Consider the following 19,924-nt stretch of genomic DNA (forward strand, 5'->3'; position numbering starts at 1 on the left):
GGACCGTCTTGACTTGCACCGGTAAGCCTCCCCCTCTTTTAATATTATTTTATTATTTTTCCGGCGTCATCCCTTGTTCGCACGTGCTCATGGATCCCACCAATCACCTGTCGGGGTGTGGGACCGTTGAGGACGATCTTTTTCCCCTCCTCGGGAATCAAATCGTGGACTTGGACGACTTTTGGACACAATTTTTGTCTCCTTCGACCGTCTACAACGCACCGTCTTCGTTCGTCCCGAGCAAGAACGTGGTAGACATGGTGGGAGGTGATTTTTCCTCCATAGAGGCGTGGTTGGCTAACGGAGACGAGGACACGCGCGCCGGAGGCGGCCCAAGCCATCAGGGGGACGCCGGCCCGATGGCGCCAAGCGCCGGGGAGAGCCGGGCCGACCAGCGCGGGGCTGGCCTGGTTGAGGGGCATGTCGGGAGTGCCGCGCGCGCATGGTCGACCACCCAGCGCTGGGGGAGCCGTCTCCGGCGAATCTGGAGCCGGGGGAGACGAGCCGGCCATGGGCGGCGTCGTGCAGACCGTCGCCGACATCGGGGGAGTCGCGCCTGGCTGGGTCGGCGCCTTCTGGGCAGATCCCAACCCCGGAGGAGCGCCTGCTGGGCCGCGCGCGACTAGCCCGGCCGGGGCGCACGTCGAAGGCGCCGAGGGGACCGACGCCGGCATGGAGAGAGCCACGCCCGGCCGGGGCGGCACCGTCTGGGTCGAACCCAGCCCCGGAGAAGATCCCCCTCGGCCGGAGGGGGTTTGGCCGGCCGTGGAGGGCGCTGGAGAGGCGCGCGAGCCAGGGAGGGTCGCGCCCGGCGGGTTGGGCGCCGGAGACGGCGCCGCCGGGGCTGGCGTTGGTGACGGGAAGGATCCCACCCTCTCGGGTGGGGCTGCTGTGCAGGGGGCTGGCGGCGGTGGAGGCCTAGGAGGCCTGGGCTTGGTCGCGCCTGAGCGCGCGCGCGCTGGTGAGGGGTCGCCGGAGACGGGCGACGCCGCTGGTTGGAGCGCCGGCGCCGGAGACGAAGGGTGCCGGCCGGGCGACGTCGGCCGGGGGGATGCGGCCGAGGCGCTGATCGCCCTAGCCCTAGGGGCCGGTGGGCTAGGGCTGCGCGAGGGGAGCCCACCCGGTCGCGGGCCGGGCCGCGCTGCTGGGCCGGACGCGCGCGCCATCGGGCCGGGCGCGAGCCTAGGTGGCCCAGGTGACCCGAGCGCGTGGGGAGGTGCCCCACTTGGGCCGGACGCTGGTGGGGCCGGCCCAATAGCCTTGGGCGCTCCGCGTGGGGGCTTGGATGGGCCTGTCGGGCAGGACGCGCATGGAGGGGCCCGTTCGACCTGGCCGAGCGCGGGCGATGAGGAGTTTCTGGCCGGCCCGGGTGCGGGCGAAGAAGCATGCCCGGCCGGCCCGACCATCGGCGGGGGAGGCCGCCCAGTGAGTCCTAGTGCGGGCAAAGGAACCCAACTGGTCGGCTCAGGCGTGGGCTAGGGAACAAGATCGACCGGTCCCGAAAGCGCCGCGGACCCAGAGAGCTCGACGAACCCCGAAGGCTGAGGCGAGTCCCTTTTGCCTCGTTTGCCGGCGGCGAAGGTGCGTACCCCGACCGCTCGAGAGGAGGAGCGCGCCTCATCGTTCCCTATCGGGGAGGCGGCGATTCGAGGCGGCTTCGATTGTTCCGGCGTCAACTTCCCTAGCTCCCTCTCACTCGCGAGCTTCAGAGGTTTGAGGAAACGGTTCCGCATTCCGCTATCCGTATCGTTACTACGACCGTTGCCTGAAGACCTTCCGACTCGCCCACGGAAGGGGTATGCCGCCGTTCACGAGGCGAGTCTTCGCGGGGGGCTGCGGTTGCCTTTTCAGTCTGTGATCCAGGATCTCTTGGTCCGTCTCAACGTTCACGCGGCCCAGATGTCTCCATCCTTCTACTGCATGGTGGCCGCCTGTCATATGATGCTGCATCGAGCGAAGGGCCAGGCCGTAACGGCCGACGATATTAGGAACCTCGTATCCGAATCTGCCTTCGGGACAGCGCCTCTCACCTTCGGCCGACTACGGCATTGAGAGTTCCGAGCTCGTGCTCGTGATCAGAGCGGTACCAGATTCGAGGCGACAGGGATCGCTCTTCGAGTCCCCGGATCTCATGGCGACTACCGGGTGGTTCGTGCCTGACGACGAAGGTCCCCGACGACCCGGACCCGGCGCGGAGGTCGTGGCGGACCCCGAGTCTGAGGCGGGGGGTTTGTCTGCTCCCCTCCCCGACGTGGGGGGTACTAACCATATGCGCTTTTGTGCTATCGCATCTCTTTGTTGTTTGTGTTTATTGTTATGTTCTAATTGACTAACGCATTTTCCTTTCTTTTGCAGATACCATGGCTCGAAACCGGTCGCGCGCGCGAGAGCCGAGGGTAGAGCCTACTGCTGAAGCTCTGGCCGCGGCTCGTTCCCGAGTCGAGGCTCATCGCGGGGGAACGCCAGTGCGGGCGAGGAACGAGGCGATCTCTTCGAGCAAGCGACCGTCGTCGTCAGCCTCCCTCGGTTCGCCTTCCGGCCGCAAGCGCGCTCATACATCGGCGGCGTCTGGTGGCATGGATTCGATGCTTCTAGCGGAGGCGGCGAAGCTTCGAGGCCAGTGTTCCCAGGGAATCCTCGAGACCCCTTTGGGAGACTTCAAGGGTCTGCTGACGACGAGCGATCTCGATTACTTCCAAAACGGAGTTCGCAACGCTCGAAAGGTACGGCCCGTTTGTTTGACCTACATGCGCCCCTTGTACTCGTTGTGATAATACGCGCACCACCATTTTTCGCAGATGCTCGCGTGTCAGGAACGAGGTGAACGCATCCTCCGGGACTTACTTTGGAGAATGCAAATCATGAAGAGAGACATGGAGAGCGCGGCGGCCGACCACGCTGCCGCTCTAGTGGGGGTTCGGACCGCCCAAGAGTTTCAGGCGCTCGAGGAAGAGTCGAGGCGGACCCGCGAGGAGCTGGTGGCCGAGAGATCACAGCGCATGACGGCGCAGGCGTCCCTGGAGAAGGCGGAGCAAGCCGCCGACACTTTCTTGGGGGAGACGAAGAAACTCCAGGCGGCGCTCTCGAGCCGAGACGAGGAGCTGAACATCATCCACGCTCGGCTATCGGCGAGCGAGATCTCGAGTTAAGGCCTAGAGGGAGAGGGATTCGCTGCTAATGGAGATGCAGACCCTCATCGAGGATAAGGATGATGTTGTCAATGGTGCCCACAAGAAGAGTTGTAATCTTTATATTGTACATTTGATGTAATAAAGTCTCATGAAGACTCTTGCTTGTAATTGTTTATTCATTAATAAAAAGTTGAAACGTTCATTCAATCTTCCTTGTTTGAAGCTTTATGATAAAACCTTAGTCTTTAGTCCATAAACAAACTAAATAACTTACGAAGAGACAAATGTAGATTTGCATGAACAAACTCTTCGTAGTTTGCTTAAAACGATATATTCGCAATCTAAGGGTCAAAGGACTATTGACCTCAGTATGATTGTTAGGAGAATCTATGATGTCTGGTTATGAGGCATTGAGAATTGGAGACTCTATAGTTCTTCTAGGTATCTTCCGAAGGTACTGAATTGACCAGTGCACTTCTAGAGACAAGATAAGAACAAACCATTTAACCTCTTATGTCTCGAAGTCACTACGTATGAATTGCATCGTGCTTACCTTAATCCTGAAATGAGACATGTCATTTCACACCTTAGTATTCTCATTTGAGAAAGTCAGAGTTCGGACTCACTATGTGATTCCGAACAAGGCCTATTGGTGAAGTACTAAGTTGTGAGAATGTCATGAGTAACTTTGTGAAGTTCTAATAGATATGGAATTCATGTACAAGATTGCTGAAATGCAATGTATATCACCTCATGCTTTGTTCCTTGGAGTGTGAATAAATGAACTGGCCAGTGTCCAAATTGAGTCCTAACTCTTTTGGATGAAACAATGTGACTTGTTAGCTCCTTGTCAATACATTGTTTCTAACTTATCCACAAGCGACAAAGGAGTTGAGGAAATAACAGCTAGAAGGGTAAAATGGTAATTTTGTAAATCCCGACTAGCTGATGATATTCATGAAGGGTAAACACTGATAATATTCTGTGGATCCACTCATTACAATTAGGTTGAATTCTTGAGTAGAAAATAAATTCATTTGAACCGAGAGATTTTCAGTGTCAACTCTTTAGCGGAGTCAGTTGACATTAAGCTAAGCTTGGAAAAGGTTTGTGAACTTTTGAGTCCAAGTATTTTAGCTCAAGCTTTGTTCATTTGGATCCATGAGGTCACTGTCACGAATCACATCGATTAGGAATAGTTAAACTGGAAGCTAAGTCAAAACAAGAACTAAAATTGTCAAAAGGGTAATTTTGTCTTTTGGACATAGGACGAAATGAATGTCAATAATTTTTTTTTGACATTGTCATATGATGACAAATGATTTAAACATCTAGAAGAGGATTAATTTCATTTCATAGAATTTTACTTGAAAATTCTTAATGGGCTTTTCTTATATTGTCATGAACAAATAAAGAAACATCTAGAAGCATGTTCTAGAAGGCCAATTTCGTGCATACCCTAGAGAGAAAGAGGAATTTATTTTGTGCATTGATGTATGAAGATACTTGCCAAAAGAAAAAAGAGGAAACAAATTTCCTATACAAGGAAAGAGGATTTCGGCCAAATGGGTCAAGGGAGAAGCAAGATAAAAGAGGAAACAAATCCAAGGACTTGCTCCTATAGCTTGCACGTCCAAGATAGAGAAAGGGAAGCCAATATTTGCTCATGAATATGTGATATTCTATAGAAGAGGAAACTACCTTGTTGAAGGTAATCCCTCCCCTATAAATAGAGGCCTCATTCTCATTGTTTTCTCATTCCAAAGTTTTAGAGATTGAGAGCTTCTCTCTCTAGACTTGGCCGATCCTCTCTCTCCCTCTCTCTTCAATTTCGTTTTATTGTTTTGGCACCTAGGTCCTCATTTGACCTAGAGTAAAGCTCTGCGACTTCAAGACTCGTTCTTAAGTCGTAGTGTTTAAAATTGCCCACTCACTGATTCCTTTTATTTCGAGTGATTTAGTGATAGAAACTTTCGTGGTTGCTCGAGTCGCCGAGGAAAGAAAGAGAGACGTGCTGCGAGGGAGACGGGCGTTGCAACTTTCCAAAAGCTTCTCAAAGTTCAAGCTTCAAGAAAGGTTAGTAAACTTCTATGCTCATAATAGTTTTTATTTACATGTGCTTGCTCTTTGTCTAGGTTAGTAAAAAACTGTTTTTACTTGAAAAGAAAATTTTAAAATTCCGCCGCTTAACGAAGCGTTAAACTTTTTCTTAAACCCTAGATCAATTCCAACAGATGACGCCGTGCGATCCAAGGCGGACCTAGAGGAAGATTGGGACCTCGCGTTGCAGGTGGCTCGTTACGAAGCGGCCATTCGGGTTCGAGACGCGACCGCGAAGGAGAACGCGTCCCGTGGGACCACTTTTTCCTTCTTTGACGCCATGTTCCCTCCTCTGGATGACGAGCCACAAGTGGACGACCCGCGTCCCCAAGTCCCCGCGGAGGCTGCTCAGTCGACGAACCGCCTGCTTGACGGAGAGGCTACCGACGGGTCAGGCGCCCCTCGCCCCGAGGATGATGAGGAGCAGATCGACTTCGGCTCAGAGTAGCCAACTTTATTTTAATCTTCCGAGCACTTGTTTAGCGCTTGCATTGTGTTTCCTTTCGGATACTTGTTATGTCTTTCCTTGTTGGATGTTTGTCGTACTTTCGCGTTTTTCCCGTTGGGTTGTTTATGTGACACTGTTTGCTTTAGCCAAAGCTTCCTTGATTTATTATGCGTCATATTTTCTCGATTCACTATGCTTAGCGTAATCGATTTGCGCAATCCGATTAGTGCGTGTCTCCCGACCCCCGGTTTACTATATCTAGCGTAACCGGTTTGCACGGCTTACTGCCACACCTGGTAGTGGAGTTTTCCACGGACGCTGGCTAGACCAGTTTCGTTGGGCGGATGCAATTCTTTGCCGTTCATTAGTGACTTGCTGCCTATCGGCGTGTGCGAGCTGAGTGGCTATCGCACCCACCTTCCGGCCCACTACCTGTCGGCGTGCGTGTTGTGCGCCGGAGTGGGTTTGAGGCGAGCATAATTCCCAGCGATTGTGATACCTGTCGATACATGCATCGCGTTTTGGGTCTTGGCTGCCAAGATCAACGATCAGGTGCGTGGATGTGATCGACCACGCCGGTATGTGAGGCGTGGAATCGCGCGGGAGCACCGCACGAGAGACATGCAGGGTCGGAGGTCCGGTGCACGGATCCGATTCGTCAGCATTTCGCTACCTCTCGGTGCGTGAAGTGCCGGGTCGTGCATGCAGGGTCGGAGGTCCGGTGCGCGGATCCGACTTGCCGACATTTCGCTACCTCTTAGTGCACGAAGTGTCGAGTCGTGAGTGGGCGTCGCACGATGGATGTGTAGGGTCGGAGGTCCGGTGCGCGGATCCGACTTGTTGAAATTTCGCCACCTCTTGGTGCGCAAAACGTGGAGTCGCGTGAGTGCGTTGCACGAGAAATGTGTACATGTTACCCTCATTAGCCCCCCGAGTTTCTTGTGTACTCGTAGAGGAGACTAGAAATTATAATACTATAGGATAAAGGGCTTCGAGATGAAATGTAATTTGATTATTATGTCGAAATAGTTAAAAATTACATTCCCAGGCCATTGGCCTTATCTGAAATTTGAAATTGTGTTTTCTAAAACCGGAAATAGGACAAAAACAACAAAACATAGGGAAATCGAGAGCGGGCTTCTTATTGGTAGTATTGTCGCAGGTGCTCCGCGTTCAACGGGTGCGTGAATACGAGTCCCTCTAGGTTCTCGAGCTCGTACGTGCCATTGTGGATGGCCCGGTGCACGCAGTACGGGCCTTCCCAGGTGGGGCCCAGAACTCCCGCTCCTTGCACCTTGGTGTTTTGGAACACCTTTCTAAGGACGAGGCTTCCGTCGGCGAACTTCCGCAGCTTGATCTTGGAATTGTAGTATTTCTCGACCTTTCTCTTCTGCGTGGCAAGGCGGGAGAGTGCGTCCGCCCTCTTCTCGTCTATGAGGTCCAGTTCGAGCCTGTTTGCTTCGTCGTTGGCGGTTTCTTCATACTCCTCGATGCGTAAGGTTGGCAGCTTTGTCTCGACAGGTACCACGGCCTCGACGCCGAACGCGAGAGCGAAAGGGGTTTCGCCGGTCGCGTTTCGCGCGGTGGTCCGATATGCCGACAAGACCATGGGAAGTTCGTCGGCCCAAGCCCCATTTCTTTCTTCCAGCTTCTTCTTCAGGTTCTCCTTGATTGTCTTGTTGACCGCCTCGGCTTGACCGTTGGCCTGTGGATGGCGGGAGAAGAGAAAGTCTTGCTAATGCCCAATTATTCGCACATGTCCCGGAGGCGCGTGTTGTCGAATTGCTTTCCGTTGTCGGTCACAATCGACGCGGGGATCCCGAAGCGGCAGACAATGTTCTTCCAGACGAAGCTCGTCGTGTTCGCCTCGGTGATCTTTGCCAATAGTTCAGCTTCTACCCACTTCGTGAAGTAATCGATAGCCACGATTGTGTGCTTGTACTGCCTCGGGGCCGCAGGCAGCTCTCCAATGAGATCGATTCCCCATTTCGCGAAGGGGCGAGGCACAATGATCGGGCACAACGGGGCCGGCGCTTGGCACGGGATGTGGGCGAACCTTTGGCATTTGTCGCATTTTTTGGCCCACTCGTGGGAGTCCTTTTTCAAGGTCGGCCAAAAATATCCGAGTCTTAGCAGTTTCAGTGCCAAAGATTGTCCGGCGGCATGGTTTCCGCACACGCCTTCGTGTACCTCGCGGAGCGCTTTCTTTGCCTCGACCTCGGTCAGGAAACGGAGAAAGGGCATGGAGTATCCTCTCTTGAACAAGTTGTCTTCCCTCATTGTGTATTTCGGCGCCAAGCTTCTCAGCTTTTTGGCCTCTTCCTTGTCTTCGGGGACAACTCCTTGCTTGAGATACTCCACGAGTGGCGTCATCCACGAGGGGGGCGGGGTTGCGTCGACTACCCCTACGTCGCCTCTCGAGACGTATGGTCGAGTTAACACTTCTATTTGGACGCTACCTTCCCCCTCTTCGTCGATCCCGGACGCAAGGCGTGCCAAGGCATCGGCGTCAATGTTCGCCTCTCGGGGAACTTGGACTATCTCGAACCACGACAGGGCCTCCGGATTTTTCTGGGTCTTCGACAGATAGGCGATCATGTTAGGCTCTTTGGCTGCGTAGTCGCCCTTGACCTGGTTCACAATCAACTGCGAGTCGCAGTGGATGCGCAGGTTTTGGACGCCTAGCTTGTTTGCCAATTCCAAGCCAACGATCAGAGCCTCGTACTCTGCCTCGTTGTTGGAAGCCTTGAACTCGAACCGCAGGGCGTATCTCAGTTTTTCCCTATCAGGATTTGTGAGCACAACGCCGGCGCCAGCCCCCCGGGCGTTTGACGCGCCATCCACGTGCAAGTCCCAGACCGGCCCTATCGGGTCGTTGGTCCTCTTCTTTGACGACCCGTCGTGGTCGTTCCCCTTGTCTTCCTCGTTCTCATTGCCTTTGTTGCCCTCGCCAGTTGAGGGTGCGCTTGTGAATTCAGCCACGAAGTCGGCGAGGGCCTGGCCCTTGATGGTGGTTCTCGGTTGAAACTCGACCCCGTATTCGCCCAGCTCTTGGGACCATATGGCCATTCAAGACGAGGTCCCTTTTTGTAGGGCCTTCTCGATGGGGTGTCCCGTACGCACTACGATCGGGTGCGCTTGAAAGTAGGGGCGAAGCTTCCTCGCGCTCGTGACGAGGGCGAGGGACAATTTCTCGATCTCCGGGTATCGAGTTTCGGCGTCGAGGAGCGCCTTGCTGACATAATAAACCGGCCATTGCACCTTGTCTTCCTCGCGTATTAGAACGGGGGGAGCTGAAGTAGGCCTTCATCTCACGGAACGCCTCCTCGCATTCCCCAGTCCACTCAAATCCGTCGGTCTTCTTTAGTGCCTTGAAAAACGGTTGGCACCTATCGGTTGCCTTGGAAACGAATCGTGTCAGGGCGGCGATCCTTCCCGTCAGACTTTGTACTTCTTTCACTTTTTGTGGCGATCTCATCTCTAAGATCGCCCTAATCTTATCGGGATTCGCCTCAATCCCACGGCGGTTCACCATGTAGTCCAGGAATTTTCCAGACTCAACCCCAAAAGCGCACTTATTGGGGTTGAGCTTCATCTTGTAGCGCCGCAAGATCGTAAACATCTCCCTAAGGTCTCGAACGTGGTCGCAGGCCTTGAGGCTTTTGACAAGCATATCGTCCACGTAGACCTCCATAGTTTTGCCAATTTGATTGGCGAACATTCGGTTCACCAACCTTTGATACGTCGCTCCCGCGTTTTTTAGGCCAAAGGGCATGACCTTGTAGCAATAGAGTCAGCGGTTCGTAACAAAGGTGGTCTTGATCTGATCCGGCTCGTGCATGCGGATCTGATTGTAGCCTGAGTAAGCATCCATAAAGCTCAGCAACTCGTGGCCCGCCGTGGCGTCCACAAGTTGCTCGATCCTCGGGAGAGGGAAGCTTTCCTTCGGGCATGCCTTGTTGAGATCTTTGTCGATACAAATCCGCCACTTCCCGTTCGGCTTCTTGACCATCACCACATTGGACACCCACTTGGGGTGTTCCGCCTCCCTGATGAAGTTGGCGGCGAGAAGTTTGTCAACTTCTTCACCAATGGCTTGGTACCTCTCTCCACTGAACGCCCGCCGCGGTTGGACGCGCTCAGTCACTCTCTTGTCGTCGTTGAGACAGTGAACCATTATCTCGGGGTCGATCCCCGGCATGTCGGCGTGTGTCCACGCAAAGACGTCTTTGAACTCGCGGAGGAATGCGGCGAGCTGGAGTCGGATTTCGGATGGGAGTTGGGCGCCTACCTTGACTACTTGGTCAGGCTTGGCGTCATCCAACACGACGGGAACGAGGTCGTCCGGTGTCTCCACCTTTCGACGCTCGACATCGTCCCTCTGGTCCAGTTCTCCGAAGGTGCCCCCTTCCTCTATCTTGCATGGGAGCTTGTCCCCGAGCTGGAAGATGGTGCTCAACATCTTTCCTTTTCCCTTTCCGTCCACGCCATGGATGTAGCACATCCTTGCCATAGATTGATCTCCCAACATTATGGCAATCCCCTTCTCGGTCGGGAACTTCATCATCAGATGGTAGGTGGACGTTATGGCCTTCAACCGATTGAGAGTCGAGCGGCCGATGATGATATTGTATGCCGAGGGTTGGTCCACAACCAGGAACGACACGATGTGGGTGACCTCGATCCCCCCGGTGTCTCGAAGGTGATCGGGAGGTCGATGGTGCCCTCCGTCATGACCCTCTCCCCGGAGAAGCCGAAGAGTGGGGTCGAGATCGGGGTCGGTCTCATTCTGGATAGTTTCATCCTGTCCAGCGCCGACTTGAAGATTATGTCGGCGGAGCTGCCGTTGTCGATTAAGATTCTCCGGACGAGGTTGTTGGCGACCGGGGCCGAGACTGTTGTCAATGGTGCCCACAAGAAGTGGCCTCATCGGTTCTCGACTCCCCCACATAGTCCGGGTCGGAGTGGTCTTGGGCGGATCTATCCTCGACGTTGTAGCCGAGGAGGTCGGCGATGAGCGTGCCATCGACGCCGGGGCGGTCTAGGAGCTCGGTGAGCCTTCGAGCCGTGTCCTCTCGGAGCGCGGCCTCGGGGTCATTCGCCGAGTTTCAGGGCTGGCTCTCGTTGTCACGAGGTTGCCCACCTAGACGGTGCGCGAGGCTTCGGAGGCCGTATCTCGAGCTCGTTGCTCGAGTGCCTGCGGAGGCAGCGGGAACTTGACTCATTTCTTGAGAGTCGTAGGTGTGGTAAGAGAAAGGATTGGATGTAATATAGTCTTACGAAGACTCTTGCTTGTAACTACTTATTTATTAATAAAAGTTGAAAGGTTCATTCATTCTTCCTTGTCTGAAGCTTTATGATAAAACCTTAGTCTTTAGTCCATAAAGAAAAATAACAACACATGAAGAGACAAATGTAGATTTGCATGAACAAACTCTTCATTGTTTGCTTAAAACAATATATTCGCAATCTAAGGATCAAAGGACTATTGATATCAGTACGATTGTTAGGAGAATCTATGATGTCTGATTATGGGACATTGAGAGTTGGAGACTCTATAGTTCTTCTAGGTATCTTCTGAAGGTACTGAATTGACCAGTGCACTTCTAGAGACAAGATAAGAACAAACCATTTAAACTTTTATGTCTCGAAGTCACTACGTATGAATTGCATCATGCTTAGCTCAATCCTGAAATGAGACATGTCATTTCATAGCTTACGTATTCTCGTTTGAGAAAGTCAGAGTTCGGATTCACTATTTGATTCTGAGCATGACCTATTGGTCGAGTACTAAGCTATGAAGATGTCATGAGTAACTTTGTGAAGATCTCATAGATATGGAATTCATGTACAAGATTGCTGAAATGCAATGTATATCAACTCATGCTTTGTTCCTTGGAGTTTGAATAAATGAACTGGCCAGTGTCCAAAGTGAGTCATGACTCTTTTGGATGAATCAATGTGACTTGTTCGCTCCTCGTCAATACATTATTATTTCTAACTTAGTCACAAGCGACAAATGAGTTTAGGAAATAACAGATAGAATGGTAAAATGGTAATTTTGTAAATCTCGACTAGCTGGTGATATTCATGAAGGGTAAACATAGATAATATTCAGTGGATCCACTCATCACAATTAAGTTGAATTCTTGAGTAGAGAATAAATTCATTTGAACCGAGAGATTTTCAGTGTCAACTCTTTAGTGGAGTCAGTTGACATTAAGCTAAACTTGGAAAAGGTTTGTGAACTTTTGAGTCCAAGTATTTTAGCTTAAGCTTTGTTCATTTGGATCCGTGAGGTCACTATCACAAATCATATCGAGTGGGAATAGTTAAACTATAAGCTAAGTCAAAATAAGAACGAGACAAGTTTTACGAAAATTGTCTAAAGGGTATTTTTGTCTTTTCAGACATAGGATGAAATTAATGTCAAGAAATTTTATGACATTGTCATATGATGACTTAAACCACTCGGCCAAGTTGAATAATTTGGGCCTTGAGGATTAATTTCATTTCATGGAATTTTACTTGAAAATTCCTAATGGGCCTTTTTCTTATGTTGTCATGAACAAATGAAGAAATATCTAGAAGCACCTTCTAGAAGGCTTACACGTCCTACCCAAGGAGAAGAGAGAAATTATTTTGTGCATTGATGTATGAAGATACTTGCCAATAGAAAAAGAGGAAACAAATTTCCTCTATAAGGAAGGAAAAGGGGCGGCCATCTATAGGCAAGAGAGGAGCAAGATAAAAGACGAAACAAATCCAAGGACTTGCTTGGCAAGTCTTGGCCGTGTGATTCAATAGGGTGAAGAGAAATTTTTTCTCATGGATATGTGATATTCTATAGAAGAGGAAACTACCTTATTGAAGGTAATCCCTCCCCTATAAATAGATGCCTCATTCTCATTGTTTATTCATTCCACATAAGTTAGAGATTGAGAGACTCTCTCTCTCTAGAACTTGTGGCCGCCCCCTTCTCTCTCTCTCTCTCTAAGTTTCTTTTCGTTTTTGTTGGCACCTAGGTCTACATTTGACCTAGTGTTTTAGCTCTTCGACTCTTAGACTTGTTCTTGAGTCGTCGTGTTTAAACGTGCCCACACACTAATTCCTTTCTTTCTCGAGTGATTCTTGTGATAGAAACTTTCGTGGTTGCTCGAGTTCCCGAGGAAAGAAGAAAGGCGAGCTGAGTGGGGAGATGAACGTTCAACCTTCCTAAGGCTTCTCAACGTTCAAGCTTCACAAAGGTTAGTAAATAAATAATGATCTTTAATAGTTTTAATTTATATGTACTTGCTCTTTGTCTAGGTTAGTAAAAACGTTTTACTTGTTTAAAAGAAAATTTTTAAATTCCGCCACTTGCTCGAAGCGTTAAATGTTTTCTTAACCCTAGATCAATTCCAACAGAAAATTTTGTGGTTACTCGAGTTCCCGAAGAATGAAGAAAGACGAGATGCATGGTGAGACGAGCGATTCAACCTCCACAAGCTTCTTAACGATCAAGCTTCATAAAAGTTAGTAAACGTGTAATCACTTTTAGATAGTTTTAATAATAACATGTGCTTGCTCTTTCTCTAGGTTAGTAAAATCGTTTTACTTGTTTAAAATAATTTTTTTTTCTGCCGCTTGATAAAAGCGTTAAATCTTTTCTTAACCCTAGATCAATTCCAACATGAGCATTGATGACGCTGAAGCATTTGCGATGAGTTCTGTTCTCGGAATCCGCCGAGATTGGAATGTTAGGTTTGGTCCTGTGATCCCAAGATCTCATTTGCTCATGGCTCGAGCTCAGGATGGAAGTTCGTCAAGTTCGTCGTCTCGGGATTTAACCGATCCAGCCGTTAGCGAGTTACATACCCAACTTTAGGCACAAAAACCTCAGATGGAGCAGATGCAGCAAACGCTCTTAGCGATGTCACAGGCTCAGCATGCTCATCCGTCCCCCACGACACCGCAGCCTCAGAATACAACCCCATCGGTTGCAATGACGTCAGCTTCTGTGGAGTTCCAACGATAGCGTCCTAGTGGCAGCGACGGATCTCGAGGCAGATCCCGAGGCAGAGCTTCCATTGCTGAGTGGTATAGAGAGAGCCGTGATCCCGACGAGTAGAAATTAGTATATTTGATACTATCAAACAAACAAAACTCTAATTAATGTTTGTATTATTCAAATTTATAAGATTTTGTTTTCCGTTTACATTTCTATTAATTATTTATTTACTAATATATTGTTTATATTATTATTTATTTACTTAAATTTTCATTTATTGTAAATATTTTTATTTTTTTTAAATAAATAAGAGTATCGGATGCGACATGTCGCATCAGATAATATGGCGGGAAGACTATTAGATGCGACATGTCACATCCGAAAGCCTTATATTCCCGCCATATCATATAGCGGGAAGGGTATCGGATGCGACATGTCGCATCTGATAATATGGCAAGAAGACTATTAGATGCGACATGTCACATCCGAAAGTCCAAATCCTACCAGATTGAGAACTTTAACTAACTTATTGGATTCGATTTTAGATGCGACATGTCGCATCTGAAAGTTAGACTTTCGGATGCGACATGTCGCATCCAAAACTTTCAGCTACGGCTTTTCGAATGCGACAAAGTCGCATCTTAATTCGCATCCGATATATTACCGGATGCGACATTTGGACAATCAGATGCGACTTTCGTCGCATCCGAAGCCTATATTTGTACTAGTGTTATCTACCGTTCTGAAAGCGATGAAAATATGGCTACTGAATCACCGATCTCTATGGAATCGTCGGCGTCAGAGCAAGAAATCGCCTGAGAAGAACAACTAATGAGAAAATCGTGAGCTCTGCCGTAGTGGTGAGAACGCCTCTGACGTCATCGCCGGGGGCGGAGGATCCATGCTAGATCGTGGAGCACATGTGGCATGACATGATTGAGCAGAGAAAGGAAGATCCGCAAGATCCGAGAGAGCAGGAGAGAGTGCGCAGTGGAATCGAAGAAGCTCTTTGTCGTCAGCGTAGCTGCGAGGATTTTTCTGGGCAACGGACTTGACGGAATCGCAACAGTCTTCGAAGCTTTTGGATTGTTCGGTGAGTGTTGTGAATCGCGACAATCTGTTCTCTCGGAATAAGTTATAATTCAGCTAAAAAAATTGAAATCCTTCATTAAACTGCTTGGATAGGTTAGTGATTTAAAGCTCTGCGTTTGGTTTCGGAATAAACTATGCGTTTTAAGTTGTTTGGATAGGTTACAAATTTAGGATCTCTTGATTTATAGCACTTCTTTATTATTTGTATTTTAATTCCACTTATTTTCAGGTATTCGTCGTCAATTTTGAAGAATCAATTTGACAACATATATCATGGAATCGTATGGCAAATCAGAAACAAGTTTTGCTTTTCGAATGCTAAATAATATTTACTATCATATGTGTTCACTGTAAATATTATTTACAATGAAATATTCAGAGTTTGATTACTTTCTAACAACTTACATAGTTTTACTTTTATAACCCAGAGCATGCTTAGTAATAATTAATGTCTATTTAATTCTTATAGATTAATAGTCAATTTCTTGTTAAATTTGTTTTATTTACACTCATATATAACATTATTCACTATTACTACCAAAATTTCATTTATGTACTATCAGTGTTGTCATAAATTTGTTGGTTAATACTATAAAATGTTATTTACTACTTGATTGTTAGTTAATTTAATGTGTTTATTACTTGCAGGCGCTTCAGATCTCCGATGACCACACACAGCTCGTGCTCAACATTCTCGCCCAGTGCTTCACTCGGAATCCGACGTCAAGGTCGAGAAAGAAGCCGACGGTGTCGATGTGCGCGATCTGGTTCTTTTCCTTTACATTCAGTCCTACAAGAAGCTGATTCTGAGGACGCACAAGGATTCCGCATCCATTGCCGATGTTAGTCTTCCACGTCGGATTTCGGCGGTTACTTATCGGCTCTCTCGCCATTGTAGGTACAAAAATGAATTGAATTGAAGTGGATTGGATTGGATTGTCTTTCGAACCACTAGCTAGAGGTAGATTTATGTTGTTATATATTTTTGGTGTTAATCATATTTACTGATTGATTAATTGTTAATGTGAATGAATGTTTTGTGTTAATCCAATTTATTGATTGATTAACTATAATGAATTTTGGTGATAATCATATCAACTGATTTCAATTGACGGTGGCATTCGGATCGGAAGGTAAGGCTGGGATTTCGTCATTTGAAACTCCGATGAAAACTCGAATTCCGGCGGCGGAGACGGTGAAGATGACTATTAATAAGATTTATTGTTGTTCTTGTTTTAGTTAATAAGATTTATTGTTGTTCTTATCACAGTTAATAAGATTTACCATTGTTTTTGTTACAGATAATAAAATTTATTATTGTTCTTGTTACTATTAATAAGATTTACTACTGTTCTTATTACGGTAAATAATTCATGTTACCGTTAATGAGATTTAATGTCATTCTTGTTACCTTTAATGGGATTTATTATTGTTTTTGTTACGATTAATAAGATTTATTGTTGTTCTTGTTACGGTTAATTGTTCATGTTACCGTTAATGAGATTTAATGTCATTCTTATTATCTTTAATGAGATTTACTATTTTTATTGTTACCATCAATATTATTTACTCTGTGTCAGTTAATAATATTAACTTTTAAGGGTATTATTAGAATATTGTATTGTGATAATAACAAATTGGATATTTTCCTAAATATAATAATAGTTTGGCTATAATTTTAAAGTAGAAGGGTTGTTTGGGCTAGTTATTTAACCCGTCCATATTTTAATATATATATATATACATATATATATATATACATATATATATATATATATAACCCCCATTATAAAAAATAAAATAAAAAAGAGTACCACGCAGATGCGAACTGGTTAAGATCTATATTCGTTCTTCAGAAGCAATCCTCCTTTAGCTTACATAATATGTATGCAAGTACGTAACTACAAGGAAATATATTCGTACTAGAACGATTTATTATATATCGTATTACTTTAACGAAAGCATATATATAAGTTTTATTCTATGCTCCCCACGTGTTGAACGCTGCATATAGAGAAACAAAATATATTAACACAAAAAGACCATCTCATATTTATTAAAATACTTGCATTAATGATTTTAAATTAAATTCATTGTTATTATTAGCATTAATAAAATTATCAAACATTTATTAAAACCATGTGAATATATATTGTGTTTACATACAAAGTAAAGAAAAAATTGTATGAAATATGTAATACTTACCTTTAATTGAAATTATAGTCTAATTATATAAATATTAAGGAAATAATTTCAACTCATCATGTCTACATCTGTATATGTAGTTCATACGCTTTGTTTCAATTGGATTGTTATTATTATTATTATTATTTATATAATTTGCTTAGAGTTTTAATGTAATAAATTTAAGTTGACTATATATATAGCCTAACTCCTGTAAAGGAGAGAGAGAGAGAGAGAGAGAGGGTTTAAAGTTTATTTTTCTTCTACCACAATCTGTTATTAAAAAAAAAAAAAATTAGACATCCAAAATAACTAAAGGTCTGTTTGGTATAGTTTTGTTTTTTAAAAAAGTGTTTTTAGTTTCAATTTTAACAAAAAAAACTTTTTTAAAAAAAAATTGACAAGCATTTGGTAAACTGTTTATAAAACAGTTGTTGCTGGTAACAAAAACTAATTTAACGTTTGGTAAAATAAATATATTATGGTCAAAATACTAAAATAGACATGTTCTTAAAAATTAAATAATAATTATTAATATGCTTATTTATATGCATATATATATGAATTATAATTACAAACTAGAAAAATATGGACAGCAAAATTTTATTTTATTTTTAATATAAAGTTTTTTAATTATTGACAAAAATTTAAACTACAAATTTATCGTTTCTACTAGTATAATAGTTTAATGACTTAAATTGACATCCAATACGGCCAAACCCCAAAAGAGAAAAACTAAAAGAAATATTTACGCTCAAGTCTTCATTTGATTCGTGGTCTCTCAGTCTCAATCCCAGAGGGGGAAAAGAAAATATAACAGAATAACTTTGCCTGTATTCTCTGAAAGACTTTCTATTTCCACCTAAGCATATATATAAGTTTTCTCTTTTTTTTTTCTTTCGTGTTTTGTCTGATAAATTTAGGGATTTCAAAAATTGACTAAGGATATTAAAGTTTTCAAAACGCTTTTTTCAAAAGCTGAGAATTGTAGATTTTCCGAATCTTGTACAAATTCCAAAAGCGATTTTGAAATTTTTCCCAAAAGCAATTTTACCAAACGCCACAAAATCGGTTTAGCTTCTACTAAAAATAAAAAACTGGAGAATTTAATCTGTACCAAACACGCCCTAAGTGTTTTTACATGTAAAAAATGAAAAATAAAGTAGGAGATATATGCGAAAAAGAAACTTGAGGACCTTTGGGACTTAAAAAAAAGGTGTTTGTTTTTTTCTACAATAATTTGCCAGTTTTCATCGTCTCATCACTCTAATCGTCAGCGTATAAAGATGTGTGTGATATGGATTAGGAGACAAAATATATAACATACATGGAGAACTACACACACGTGTGTGATATGGATCAGAAAAGATTTCCTTTAAGGTGTTAGATTGATGATCGTTAATTACTTGTCTAATGCTTCATGTGTGTGTTCTACGCTACGCCTCTACTGATTTCTAATGTGAAGAGTTTACAAATAAATAAAGTATGTAAAAAGTGCGAATAATATCACAAACCTGCTGAAGAAAGGATGTTGTTGGTATCAGTTCCAACCTGCCATGCAAAGTAACCAAGCAACCGTTTCCCCTTCGCGTAACTAACTTTCGTCGAAATACTCTTCACGTCGTCGAACCCGACCCAAGTCGTCCCCGAAGAGCAGTAGTGAGCCACCACGGCCGAGTCATAAACACACCTCGTCGAGCTCTGCCCGGCAAACACCCTTATATCGTCATACCCCACCGCCCCGTACGGCGCCGATAACGCCGCCCCATTCGCCGGAGCAGAAAACCCAACGTTCGTCACAGGCTCCACGAGCCTCCACGAGTAGCCATAAAATGGAAGCCCGAAGACGATCTTCCACGGCGGGAAACCCGAGCCCAGCCAGTCAACGATCCCCTTGTCGGCGTTGACTTTCCCGGGAGCGGAGGCGTAGAGCCCCGCGGAAGCGTCGGTGGAGGCCGGGGACCAGGCGGGGCCGTAGAAATCGTAGGCCATGACGTTGATCCAGTCCAGGCTGTCGGACATCTGTATGACGGGATGGAGGAGGGAATAGTAGTCGTATGAGCGAAACACGGCCGCCGTGAGGAGCAGCGCCGATGAGTTCCTCTGGCAGGCGTCGGCGGTGACGGCGGTCCTCCACTCGGTGAGAAGCGAGCCGAAGTTGGCCATCTCTACCGGGGTCGACGGAGACTCCCAGTCGAGGTCAAGGCCGTTGAAGCCGTTGGATCTCGCGATCATGATGGAGGAGTCGATGAAGGCTTTGCGGCGGGAGGCTTGGCTTGCCATGGCGGCGAACGTGGAGGCGTTGGCGTTGCCGCCGCCGATGGAGAGGAGGGTTTTCACGTTAGGGTTTTTCAGTCGGACCGTTTGGGTGAAGGAGGAGAACGCGGTGGCTTTGGCGGGGGCGACTGTGGCAGAGTACGTGACGGGGTTTAGGTCGGCGAAGGCGCAGAAGAGGTGGGTGAAGAGGGAGGAGTTTATGGAGGCCGCCGGATATTCGCTCTCCGGGAACCAGTAAGCGGCTTTCACCACGGCTGGGGTCGCGGCGGTGGCGGGGGTTGAGTTTTGGAGGGTGGTGATAGTGATGATTAGGATAAACAAGAGGTGTTTGAAGGGTATGGAATCCATGTTTGCCAAATTTCTTTTCCAATGTTGTTGGTGTTTGATAGTAGTTAATGTTGGGTGACGATATTTATAAGAGAAATTTGATTAAGTTAGCCTCGAGATACAACTATTCGTTAGTTTATAAGTTACAAATAGAAGATTAGGACAAAAATGCTGTAACTTGTACAGTTTTAATTTAGTCTCAATTTATTTTATCTATATCTCATTTTTAAAAGTCAAATAAAATTTAAGTTAGTGCATCCCTAATTATTCCTTACCATATAAATATTACAGTAAATTTCTGAATTAACAAATACTTTTCTCTTATTTTTCTCTAATTCTCTAATTCTTATTTTTCTTTGCCCCTCTCACACCTTG

At 46.4% G+C, this 19,924-nt stretch overlaps 1 protein-coding gene across 1 annotated transcript; it reads right to left on the minus strand.

Annotated features, from left to right (window-relative positions):
* Nucleotides 1–16,581: 16,581 nt before the first annotated feature.
* On the minus strand, nt 16,582–19,599 carry LOC149397661 (class V chitinase-like). The gene is made up of 2 exons (XM_089615506.1): nt 18,460–19,599; nt 16,582–16,765 (listed from the first exon to the last, which is right to left on the minus strand). The coding sequence occupies exons 1-2, from the start codon at nt 19,568–19,570 to the stop codon at nt 16,743–16,745; spliced, it is 1,134 nt and encodes a 377-aa protein (XP_089471632.1). The 5' UTR covers nt 19,571–19,599; the 3' UTR covers nt 16,582–16,742.
* Between the last annotated feature and the right edge of the window lie 325 nt (nt 19,600–19,924).

This window comes from Urtica dioica, chromosome 5 (genome assembly GCF_054948205.1).
Source record: "Urtica dioica subsp. dioica isolate 48M chromosome 5, U.dioica_male_clone48M_v1_H2, whole genome shotgun sequence".
Taxonomy (NCBI): domain Eukaryota; kingdom Viridiplantae; phylum Streptophyta; class Magnoliopsida; order Rosales; family Urticaceae; genus Urtica; species Urtica dioica.

Excerpts from the sequence above, each read along its gene's own strand:
- LOC149397661 (XM_089615506.1), bottom strand. The coding sequence starts at position 19,570 with ATGGATTCCATACCCTTCAAACACCTCTTGTTTATCCTAATCATCACT. Across the intron at positions 16,766-18,459 it reads CAACATCCTTTCTTCAGCAG|CGTTCAACACGTGGGGAGCA; the intron begins GTTTGTGATATT and ends CTCTATATGCAG.